General features: G+C 35.3%; 1 protein-coding gene across 6 annotated transcripts in view; it reads right to left on the bottom strand.

Moving 5' to 3' along the window:
• LOC138710867 (uncharacterized) overlaps window positions 1-13,035 on the bottom strand; it is a 2,470,114-nt gene that overhangs the window by 627,029 nt on the left and 1,830,050 nt on the right. For all 6 annotated transcript variants that reach the window (XM_069842040.1, XM_069842041.1, XM_069842042.1 and 3 more), the window contains one exon: window positions 9,220-9,307. In XM_069842040.1, the coding sequence (XP_069698141.1) occupies window positions 9,220-9,307 (88 nt within the window). The remainder of the gene's footprint in view (window positions 1-9,219; window positions 9,308-13,035) is intronic.

Raw genomic sequence — 13,035 nt, 5'->3', positions numbered from 1 at the left:
GCTTTTAAATATATACAAATTTAACCATTACTTATTATGCTAGAGTTAAAATTATTATCGATTTTAAAATATGGAACGGGAAAAGTCAATTGAATCATGCAATCAATTCATTTGTAACGTCATAATATGAATCACGACTTACGAGGTCTTCAGATGTGTGCGAGCGAGAAGCGGGGGTTGCTGGGAGCGCACGCTGGTTTGACACTGACAAGCAGGCCCCGGGCCCCTCGGGGAAAATTACTTCCTCCCCAGCCCAGCGGTCACTCCGTCCTGCAATGTCGCATTACAATCAAACTTAACTACCGCGGCCCAGTCCTAACTAACACGCTTCAATCTTTTAATCCACTCGGGTGACAGAACGTAGTTAATGGTTTGGCAGTGCTACGGAAAGAGAACAAGAAAAATTGGTGCCTGGGTTGTGCTGCTGTTTCTGTGAGTGAGTATATGGAGGTCACTGTTGACAATAGTTTGAGATCATTATTTTCGAATAGAAAAAAATTCGCAGGAAACTAGAAAGCAAGGATAGGAAAGAGGGGAAAAGAAAGGGAAGAGGATAGAAACAAGAGGACGCAGACGAGGAAGGAAAATAGGAAAACGAAATGAGAAATAAGTAAAATTGGAAGATAATAAGATATAAAAAAGGTATACTAGACGAAGAAAAACGAAGAACAGGAGAAGATAAAAAGAAACAAAGAAAGAAAAGGAAAAAAATTACAAAAAAGAAAGAAAAAGGAAGAGGACAGAGAGCGAAGAGGAGAAAAGAATGCGAAGAATAGCGAAGTAAAAACGGAGGAAAGAAAGAAAGAGTGGAAAGATTATAGAAAAGGATGTGAAGATAAAGAAAAGAAAGAGATGAAAGATAGAAAGGGAAGAGAAAAGAGACAAAGGAATTAGAGGAAGTAGGAAAAGGCAAAAAAGAGAGAAAGAAAGAAAAGTGAACGATAAAGATAAAGAAAAAGTCGGAAAAGAAAAGGAACATAGGAAAGGAATAAAGTAAAAAAGATAATACGAAAGGAAGAACAGGAATGAAGAATAGAAGAAGATTGGAAGGCTAGGAAGTAAGAAAGGTTAATTATAAAGGAAAGGACAGGGAAGAGAAAAGATAAAAAGGAAGAAGGAAAGAAAGAAAGGATAGGAAGTAAGAAAGGTTTATTATAAAGGAAAGGACAGAAAAGAACAAAGATAATAAAGGAAGAAGGAAAGAAAGGATAGGAAATAAGAAATGTTAATTATAAAGGATAGGACAGGAAAGAACAAAGATTAAAAGAAAGAAAGAAAGAAAGAAAGGAAGGAAGAAAGAAAGAAAGAAAAAAGGATAGGAAGTAAGAAAGGTTAAAGAAAGAAAAAGAGAAAAATTAAACAAAGAGGGGATAAGAAAAACCAAAGAAAGAAAGAAAAAAGAAAGGAAAGAAGAGAGAAAAAAGGAATGTCGAAAGAAAGAACAGGAAAGAACAAAGACAGAAACAAAGGGAGGAAGGAAAATGAAGGAAGAAAGAAAGAGCACAAGAAGAAATGAAGAAAAGGAGGAAGTAAGGAAGAGAGAAAGGAAGAAAAAAGAAAAAAGAGAGGAAAAGAAAGAGATAAAGAAAGGAAGAGAAAGTAGAAGGGAAAGAAAGATAGGAAAAGAAAGAAGGAGTAGAAAAGTAACAAAGGGAAGAAGGGAGATCAAAGGAAGAAAAACTGAGAAGAAAGAAAGAAAGAAAGAAAGAAAGAAAGAAAGAAAGAAAGAATGAAAAGAAAGTTAATTATAAAATGAAAGATTGGTAAAAGTCTAGAGAAAAAGGAATGAGAAGAAAGAAAGGAAGAGGCAAGTAAGGTATAGGAGGAAAGGGAAAACAGAAAGGGAAGAACAAAGAAAATGATAGAATGGAAAGGATAAATAGTGAAGAAAAAAGGTAAATAAAAGTATATGAAAAGAAGGAAGAAGCGTATAACGGAAATAATTGAAACATTGAGAAAGGAAGAATAAATATTAAAGAAAACAGGAAGAAAGTGAAATACAGATTTTCGCAGGTAATTATAAATCCCTCGTCGCATGTCCGTATTGTTGACAGTTGAACTCCACGCTTATGGTGCACAGTTGGCTGAAGAAGTTCAGTTTGAGAGCTTTGAATACCTTTTAGCCTCAATTCCAAATACTGACCATTAACTCATTCCGTAAATATCAAATAAATATTTGATACGACTGTGAAAACTAGCGCTAGAAAATAAATTAAAATTCATAACGAGAAACAATAAACGCTGGCATTGAAAAGGCCTATATCAGATAAATCAAGGTTTACTGCTGTAAGAAGTAATAATGGTCACTTAATTTGAATACCTGTTCAGCTTGTACCAGTTATCGATGTCATTACAAGCATTTTATTGATAAGGTGACATATCATAATGCGCACTGTAAATTACACATATGCGATGCCTATATCGCTATTTACAGCTTGGAACCATCCTTTCATTACCTCTACAGTCAAATAAATTAGAGTAATGTTAATAAAACTGTCGTTGTCACGGTTAAAGGTTTAGTGTTTTACCACTCCAACTTATATTGAGATATCATCCTGTATAAAGACAACTATAAAACACGATTTTCTTTTATTCAGAACTTGTTGTAGCTGAGACTATTACAACACACTCTTGTAGTTCAATGACCATTCATAATGATATTAAGGTTTCATATACAGCAGAATTTTAGCGAAATTTGTACTTACATTTTCTTAAATTACTTCGTTTCCTCTGGCAATTTTACGAGTATGAATGGTATGTCATCATTACTACCATCTCATATAATAAAAGCATATACTTCAGTAGCTCTACCAGCAAAAGCATACTCCTACGTCCCCGAAGGAAAACGAAAGGGAAGCAAACAACACTCAAAAGGTTAGCTGTGGAGAAGAAAACAATATTGAATAGGAAAACAAAGGAGAAGAAAATACACTGAATAGGGAAAGGGAGGAGAAGAAAACGACATTGAATCGAAAAACAGGGAAGAAGAAAAGACACTGAATAGAAAAAGGGAGAACAAGGAAACGACATTGCATAGGAAAAGGCAGGAGAAGAAAACGACACAGAATAGGGAAAGAGAAGAACAGGAAACGACATCGAATCCGAAAATAGAAGACAAGCAAAGACACTGAATAGAAAAAGGGAGGAGAAGAAAGCGACACTGAAGACTTTAACTGAGGATAAGAAACCGACATTGAAGAGAAAAACAAAAGAGAAGAAAAGACACTGAATAGGGAAAGGGAGGAGAAGAAAACGACATTGGATAGGGAAAGGAAGGAGAAGAAAATACACTGAATAGGGAAAGGGAGGAGAAGAAAACGACATTGAATAGGGAAAGGGAGGAGAAGAAAATACACTGAAGAGGGAAAGGGAGGAGAAGAAAACGTCATTGAATAGGGAAAGGGAGGAGAAGAAAAGACACTGAATAGGGAAAAGGAGGAGAAGAAAACGACATTGAATAGGGAAAGGGAGGAGAAGAAAAGACACTGAATAGGGAAAGGGAGGAGAAGAAAACGACATTGAATAGGGAAAGGGAGAAAAAGAAAAGACACTGAATAGGGAAAGGGAGGAGAAGAAAATACACTGAATAGGGAAAGGGAGGAGAAGAAAATACACTGAATAGGGAAAGGGAGGAGAAGAAAACGACATTGAATAGGGAAAGGGAGGAGAAGAAAATACACTGAAAAGGGAAAGGGAGGAGAAGGAACGACATTGAATAGGTAAGGAGAGAAAAAGAAAAGAAACTGAATAGGGAAGGGGAGGAGAAGAAAACGATATTGAATAGGGAAAGGGAGGAGAAGAAAATACACTGAATAGGGAAAGGGAGGAGAAGAGAACGACATTGAATAGGGAAAGGGAGGAGAAGAAAATACACTGAATAGGGAAAGGGAGGAGAAGAAAACGACATCGAATAGGGAAAGGGAGGAGAAGAAAATACACTGAATAGGGAAAGGGAGGAGAAGAAAATACACTGAATAGGGAAAGGGAGGAGAAGAAAACGACATTGAATAGGGAAAGGGAGGAGAAGAAAAGACACTGAATAGAGAAAGGGAGGAGAAGAAAACGACATTGAATCGAAAAACAGGAGAGAAGAAAAGACACTGAATAGTAAAAGAGAGAAGAAGAAAAGACACTGAATAGGGAAAGGGAGGAGAAGAAAACGACATTGAATAGGGAAAGGGAGGAGACGAAAATACACTGAATAGGGAAAGGGAGGAGAAGAAAATACACTGAATAGGGAAAGGGAGGAGAAGAAAACGACATTGAATAGGGAAAGGGAGGAGAAGATAAGACACTGAATAGGGAAAGGGAGAAGAAGAAAACGACATTGAATAAGGAAAGGGAGGAGACGAAAATACACTGAATAGGGAAAGGGAGGAGAAGAAAATGCGCTGAATAGGGAAAGGGAGGAGAATAAAATACACTGAATAGGGAAAGGGAGGAGAAGAAAACGACATTGAATAGGGAAAGGGAGGAGAAGATAAGACACTGAATAGGGAAAGGGAGGAGAAGAAAACGACATTGAATAAGGAAAGGGAGGAGACGAAAATACACTGAATAGGGAAAGGGAGGAGAAGAAAATACGCTGAATAGGGAAAGGGAGGAGAAGAAAACGACATTGAATAGGGAAAGGGAGGAGAAGATAAGACACTGAATAGGGAAAGGGAGGAGAAGAAAACGACATTGAATAAGGAAAGCGAGGAGAAGGAAATACACTGAATAGGGAAAGGGAGGAGAAGAAACGACATTGAATAGGGAAAGGGAGGAGAAGAAAAGACACTGAATAGGGAAAGAGAGGAGAAGAAAACGACATTGAATAGGAAAAGGGAGGAGAAGAAAATACACTCAATAGGGAAAGGGAGGAGAAGAAAATACACTGAATAGGGAAAGGGAGGAGAAGAAAACGACATTGAATAGGGAAAGGGAGGAGAAGAAAATACACTGAATAGGGAAAGGGAGGAGAAGGAAACGACATTGAATAGGGAAAGGGAGGAGAAGAAAAGACACTGAATAGGGAAAGAGAGGAGAAGAAAAGACAATGAATAGGGAAAGGGAGGAGAAGAAAACGACATTGAATAGGAAAAGGGAGGAGAAGAAAAGACACTGAATAGGGAAAAGGAGGAGAAGAAAACGACATTGAATAGTGAAAGGGAGGAGAAGAAAAGACACTGAATAGGGAAAGGGAGGAGAAGAAAACGACGTTGAATCGAAAAACAGGAGAGAAGAAAATACACTGAATAGGAAAAGAGAGAAGAAGAAAAGACACTGAATAGGGAGAAGAAAACGACATTGAATCGAAAAACAGAGGAGAAGAAACTGAATAGGAAGAGAGAAGAGAATAAAACGACACTGAATAGAAAAAGAGAAGAGAAGAAAGCGACACCGAATCCGAAAACAGAGGAGAAGAAAAGACACTCAACAGAAAAAGGGTGAAGAAGAAAAGACACTAAATAGACAACAGAAGTAGAAGAAAAAACGATACTGATTCAAAATCAGAGGAGTAGCGGAAATAGACTAAATAGAGGAAGGAGGAGAAGAAAATGACAATTAATAGGGAAATGAAGGAGTAGAAAACAACAATAAAAAACAGTGGAAAAGAAAATGATCTAAAATTAAAACGCAGGAGAAGAAAACGACAGTGATTAGGGAAACGGAGGAGAAGAAAATAACATGAAAAGAAAACGTAGGAGAAGAAAGCGACAATGAATTGGAAAATGAAAGAGAGGAAAATGACAATGAATAGGAAAAGGAGGAAAAGAAAGGATACTGGAAACGAAAACGAATAAGGAAATGACACTGAAGAGGGAAACGGAGAAGAAGAAAATGACACAGAATAGAGAAACGGAGAAGGAAACGACCTGATATTAGTTATTCAAGTTTAAAAATTACAATAATAACATAATAAGTACTAGGCCTATTCATATTAATAAAGAACTTCAAATTATTAGTAAATAGGAAAAAGGAGATGAAGAAAACGGCAATGAATCAGAAGATAAAGAAAATGGCAATACTAAAGAAAGAAACAAAAGAGAAGACGACCAATGAAACGAAGACGAGAAAAGTTGCTAAATTAACAATAACATAGGACTACGTTATAAAATTAATCATTTTATTGGAGCAGCAAATAATATATACTGGTAATAGTGAGATTGGTATTAGTTTCAAAATTCGATGAAAACTTTACAGAAACTGTACATATTTTCTTATGACTTACACTTTTGCTACGTCATACTACTTTTGACCAATAAAACTGTACGGAACGACGTGTTTCAACCAATCATGGCTGCTTATTAATAAATTTTATCATCTCCCTAGCAATTATTTCTTTGTTAGTCAACATTGTACTTTCAATAATTGTACCTTACTGAAATGATTCATGTTTATTTCATCATCCTTAATTAAAAATTTCTATCATTTATCTTGTTTATATTATTTAGGTTATGTTATAGCTTCTGCTGTACGAGATTATGGATAGTCACGTATCAGATATTGTTTAATATATATTGATAAGTGAAGTGGAATGCAACTCTTTTAATAAAAATTAAACTGAATCAACAAAGCCTCCGTGACTAGTAATCGTCCATAGAGTTCAATGAAGATTGTATAGTTGGCAAAACTGGTACACTACTGCCACCTAGCGGAATATTTGTAATAATGAGATAGTACAATAATATGACATTTCAAGACAGTTTAGTAAGTCAATTATATTTTATTGTATTAGATTACTTTATTTCTTCTAATCTCGATATAGGTCTACTTTCTCTAACCATATAATAGTCAATTAAATTCAGTGGCGTAGCCAACGGGTGGGCTAGGTGGGCACAGGCCCACCCAAAAAATATGCGAAATTTTCGTTTTTTTTTTTATGGAAAAGACTCAGCATTAAAACTAAACCATGGATCCAGAGCAATGGTTACAGTCGATAGCATTTAGGTAAGAAGTAAAAAATGCGTCCATTTCTTCAAGATCCAATTTAACAGTGTTGGTTTGGACCTAAAAAATTGTGTGGCAGCGATAAAAAGAAGGAAGCTGTGGAGGCTACTGGATTGTTACATCAGCTAGAAAAATTTGACACCTTATTTTATTTGGTATGTTTAGACGATATTTTTGCTCTTGTAAATTCATTATCGGAAGCACCTCAGTCTCCAAAAATGAATATTAGTAAATGCTCGTCCTTCATTATGGCAATGATACAAAACTTTTCAAAGCTCTGAAACGAAGAAAAATTCGACAATCATGTCAAGCACAAGGCTTTGTAATCTACCAATTCTATCCATTGAAAGGGAGAAAAGTTAGGATTTGTTGAAGGACCCATCATCAGCGATCGAAAGATTCATTGCTAGGAAATCTCGACAGCTTTAGTTCACCTTATGAAGCGTTTGTATAGGTATGCCTTGCATGATTGTTTATCATAATTTTGCATGTTATTAAATAAAACTTCCAAGAATGAGTTTCAAGAGAGTTGACTACAGCGGCATTGTCAGGAGATGGGTCAGGTACTTTCTAAACCCTGCATATCTGGCCCACCGAAAATAATTAGTCTCACTCGAGTTTTGGTTTTCTCTAGATAAATCAAAACCTCTAATAAGATTACTTACTTACTTACTTAGGCCTACTTACTTACTTACTTACTTACTTACTTACTGGCTTTTAAGGAACCCGGAGGTTCATTGCCGCCCTCACATAAGCCCGCCATTGGTCCCTATCCTGAGCAAGATTAATCCAGTCTCTACCATCATATCCCACCTCCCTCAAATCCATTTTAATATTATCTTCCCACCTACGTCTCGGCCTCCCCAAAGGTATTTTTCCCTCCGGCCTCCCAACTAACACTCTATATGCATTTCTGGATTCGCCCATACGTGCTACATGTCCTGCCCATCTCAAACGTCTGGGTTTAATGTTCCTAATTATGTCAGGTGAAGAACACAATGCGTGCAGCTCTGCGTTGTGTAACTTTCTCCATTATCTTGTAACTTCATCCCTCTTAGCCCCAAATATTGTCCTAAGAACCTTATTCTCAAACACCCTTAATCTCTGTTCCTCTCTCACAGTGAGAGTCCAAGTTTCACAACCATACAGAACAACTGGTAATATAACTGTTTTATAAATTCTAACTTTCAGATTTTTTGACAGCAGACTAGATGACAAAAGCTTCTCAACCGAATAATAACACGCATTTCCCATATTTATTCTGCGTTTAATTTCCTCCCAAGTGTCATTTACATTTGTTACTGTTGCTCCAAGATATTTGAATTTTTCCACCTCTTCGAAAGATAAATCTCCAATTTTTATAGTTCCATTTCGTACAATATTCTGGTCACGAGACATAATCATATACTTAGTCTTTTTGGGATTTACTTCCAACCCTATCGCTTTACTTGCTTCAACTGGAATTTCCGCGTTTTCCCTAATCGTTTGTGGATTTTCTCCTAGCATATTCACGTCATCCGCATAGACAGAAGCTGATGTAACCCATTCAACTCCAAACCCTCTTTGTTATTCTGAACTTTCCTAATGGCATATTCTAGAGCAAAGTTAAAAAGTAAAGGTGATAGCGCATCTCCTTGCTTTAGCCCGCAGTGAATTGGAAAAGCATCAGATAGAAACTGGCCTATACGGACTCTGCTGTAAGTTTCACTAAGACACATTTTAATTAATCGGACTAGTTTCTTGGGAATACCGAATTCAATAAGAATATTATATAAAACTTCTCTCTTAACCGAGTCATACGCCTTTTTGAAATCTATGAATAACTGATGTACAGTACCCTTATACTACCATTTTTTCTCCAATATTGGTCGAATACAAAAAATCTGATCAATAGTAGATCTATTACGCCTAAAACCACACTGATGAAAGATTGCTGTAGAAAAATGTTATAATGATAGTAAATAATGCTTCTGGAGAAGAAGAGTTGTGGTTACTTCAGTTTAAGTCCAGTTTCATACGTAGAATGCCTTGGGAATTACGATTCAGTTATGTATTATTGTTCAAACTAATAAAGCACACAGTAGCTACGCTGCCCAATTCACACATGGAATGTCAGCATTATTGACAGAGCAATACCTGAAGTCTGGGAACAGTTTCCTTCAATTATCACATTAAAATGAATTGTTCAAACTCATAGGTGGATACATGCATACATACACATAGTAGCATCAAACATATATAAGCTTAATATTAGTGTCACCAAAAACAATAATAATATTTTCCTACCTTATTGTCTGGTGGAGAACTTGGATCTCTCCATGGCAAACACTCGTAGCTGCTGGAGTTGACACGTGTTGGTGGGGAATAGAACCAACTGAAACAAACACAGTACATCCAGTTCATTAGCGGATGTAAAATACGAGTTGGTACAGCTTCTGTCTGAACTCTTAAAATACAGAGGATTGTGTGGACTGACCGCACCCAAATCCCAATGTTGACAGAATTATCCATGAATAGCTATATTTCTGGGAACACTTCTTTCAGAATTAGAATATTTCGTTTTGGTGCACAAATGATTTATACAAAGCTTACAAATCTATGAATTTTTTAGAGATCACTGTTTCTCTATATAAGTTTTACACGCACTACAAACTTCAAGCTGCAGTCAAAGAAGGGACACGAACAAAAGCTTACCCTATCAATGTCTGGGTTCGAACTACAGTTTACATAAATGTAATTTAATTTAACGTCACTCCTGGTTTCGCAAATATCTAACTCGTTGTACTTCAGAGTTGTGATTCATTTTCTGTTCTTCCTCCTTTGAGACCGCACCATTCCAATTGTTCCGTTCCTCATGCAGTTCCTCCGCTTCCTTCTTCCAATACGTACCTTTCTCTCATATCTTCTCCTATTATTCTTTTACTTAATTCCTATTTTCTATTCTTCCCTATTAAAATGTTTATAAATCTTTCCTTTCCCATCTGATTCTCCTCACTATTCTGCTCTTCCTTCTTCCAATACTTCTGCAACTTTCTTCAAATTTCACCTTCATCATTTCTTCCGCATCATTCTCCCACTCCTCAGCCTCCTCTTTTTTCCGTCTCATTTTTTCCTCCTCATTCTCCACCTTCTCTTCCCTCTCCTTATTTCTTCCCCCCATCACTCCCTCCTTCCAATCTCTTCAGTTCCTCATCCTCTACCTCTTTCTCATCTCCACCCTTCTCATTTCTTCCCCATCATCTTTCTCTTCTTCATTTCTTCCTTCTCATTCCCTTCTTCCTCATTTCTGTATTTTAACCTTCTCCTGCATAATTTACAATTCATTTTTATATTTTATTTTATTTTATTTTATTTTACTTATTTATTTATATTATTATTATTATTATTATTATTATTATTTATTTTAATATTATATCTGAACTGCGACCGAACACGAGCGCTGCTCATTCGGTCTCAAATTTTGTTAATACTACTATATCTTCTTTCTATATTGCTTGTATTATCTTAGTTGTATTTCTCTTTGTTTTGTTTTGTAATTATATTTCTTTATTCTGTATATTTTGTAATTATATTTCTTTATTCTGTATATTTGAATATTTTCAGATATGTCTAGTAATATAATAAATTAAGTATATATAAATTTCAATCATAAGACACATCTGTTTTGCAAATGTTTATTTGCTATATGAATATGGAATATATTAACGTTTTCGCCTTATTGGGCATCATCAGATATAATAAAATATGTAATCTGAACCTCGATCAAATTGAGCAAATAACAAATGAGCAATGTATTATACATGGTGTTGGATCTTCATGAGAAAAGTATAAATAAAATGAAGGATAATTAATTTCAATGTGATGCAAACTTTTGAAATTGAAATTGAAATTGATTATGTTTACATATAACTCATGTTACAGTATGAATACAAATTAATCAATTAGAATTATACGATTTGTCAATGAAGTTAAAATAAATTATGAACAAAATGAATAAAATGAATATATTAACTTAAAAATTAATTAAAATTCACATTGTTTGAAGAATGTCTTAAGGTACTATATACAATATTGATGTTATGTTGTTACTGATGGATCTTATGTTGTCGATTGGTTGTAATTATACATGTAGAATTTCAATCGTGTAGTATAAGTTCGCTTGTGAACTGAATGTTATCTGACATTGATACAAATAGTGGTTATTATTGATCATTTAGATCTGAATTATTCATCTGATTTTAATAACATACAGATAATTATCATTGATGATTGCTGTGTGTAATCAAAGTTTATCAGGGACTGTATATGTGAAGATGATTTATATGTATATGTCTTGATGTTTGTAGAAGTGTGTTGGTGGTTTGAAGCGAACTCGCTTTTAAGTTAATATATTCATTTTATTCATTTTATTCATAATTTATTTTAACATCATTGATAAATCGTATAATTCTAATTGATTAATTTGTATTCATACTGTAACATGAGTTATATGTATACACAATCAATTTCAATTTCAATTTCAAAAGTTTGCATCACATTGAAATTAATTATCCTTCATTTTATTTATACTTTTATACATAAAGCTCATGAAGATCCAACACCATGTATAATACATTGCTCATTTGTTATTTGCTCAATTTGATCGAGGTTCAGATTACATATTTTATTATATCTGATGATGCCCAATAAGGCGAAAACGTTAATATATTCCATATTCATATAGCAAATAAACATTTGCAAAACAGATGTGTCTTATGATTGAAATTTATATATACTTATTTTATTACTTCTTCTGCATGTCTGCCTTTTTATTCTACTCCTCATCTTTCTCCACTACACATTTGTTTTTTCTCATCATCCGCATTTCTCTCTTTTCATCATCCTCATTTGTTCCTCCACATACTCCTGTTCATTTTTTCTTTTTATTCTCATCCCTATTTCTTCCTTCTCATCATCCTCCTAGTTTCTGTCTTTCAATCCTCTTCATTTCTTTCTCCACATCCTCCTGATCATCTCTTCCTCGTCATCCCCATTTCTTCTCTCTCACCCACTCTACTTTTCCTACATTTCTTTCTTCTCATCCTCCACAATCCTCATTATTTTCCCCTCTTCATTTCTTCCTCCTCATCCTTCCTCTATCTCGTTTCTTCTTTCTCATCCTTCCAACATCTCATTTTCTCCTCCTCATCCTCTTCTCTCCTTTCTTCATTTCTTCCTCCTTATTTTCCCTGCTCATCCTCATTTCTTTCTCCTCATCCTCCCCACTTAATTTATCATTCCTTCCTCATCTCCCCCTCATTCTCACTTCCTCTTGCTCATTATGATTTCTTACTCCTCATCCCCCTCTCTTTATGCCTTCCTCCAGCTCTCCACTATTCCCCATTTCTTTCTCCTCATCCTTCCACTCTTCCTTCATTTCTTTTCTCCTTATCTCCACATCTCATTTTCCCTCCTTTAGCCTTCCTCCACCATATTTCTTCCTCATCCTACTTCCACCTCATTTCTCTCTCCTTAGCTTCCCCTCCTCCTCATTTCTTCCACCTCATCATCCCTTTCTCATTTTTTCATCATCCTCCCATCATCCTCATTATCTTCTCTCTCCTCGTTTCTTTCTCCTCATCCTTCCCTCACCTTTTCTGCATTTTCTTTCTTCTTCTCATATCTTCCTTCCTAGCCACTGCTTTGCAATTCATTATAATATAAATCTACATATATTCCGAAATAAAATTGTCTAAATTACGAATAATACTGTACAAGTAAATTAACATCCCATGCATTAACGGCCTGCGTGTTCTTCTATTTGCTACATATTATTTTCCTCCTAAATTTATTTAAAATCATTATTTAAAAACATTTAGCAAAATATAGGGCTATTACTTTCTTTGCACTTGGTACACGAAAATGATAGTTCTGAACATCTTTTTCAGCGGAATATTATCGGTTGCATACATGATACAAGGCTGATGAGACTAGATCACAGACCGTAGCCATAATCAATGTTATAATTCTGTGGTTGAAACCCTTTTATAGCTTGCGCTGAGAAAATCGAAGTTAACATTGTATGCATTGTAGGCCTACTTAATTGTAATACAGAATGTTGTT

This window comes from Periplaneta americana, chromosome 12, assembly GCF_040183065.1.
Source record: "Periplaneta americana isolate PAMFEO1 chromosome 12, P.americana_PAMFEO1_priV1, whole genome shotgun sequence".
Taxonomy (NCBI): domain Eukaryota; kingdom Metazoa; phylum Arthropoda; class Insecta; order Blattodea; family Blattidae; genus Periplaneta; species Periplaneta americana.
The sequence above is the reverse complement of the archived record's forward strand: the minus strand, read 5'-3'. Positions and strand labels throughout refer to the sequence as shown.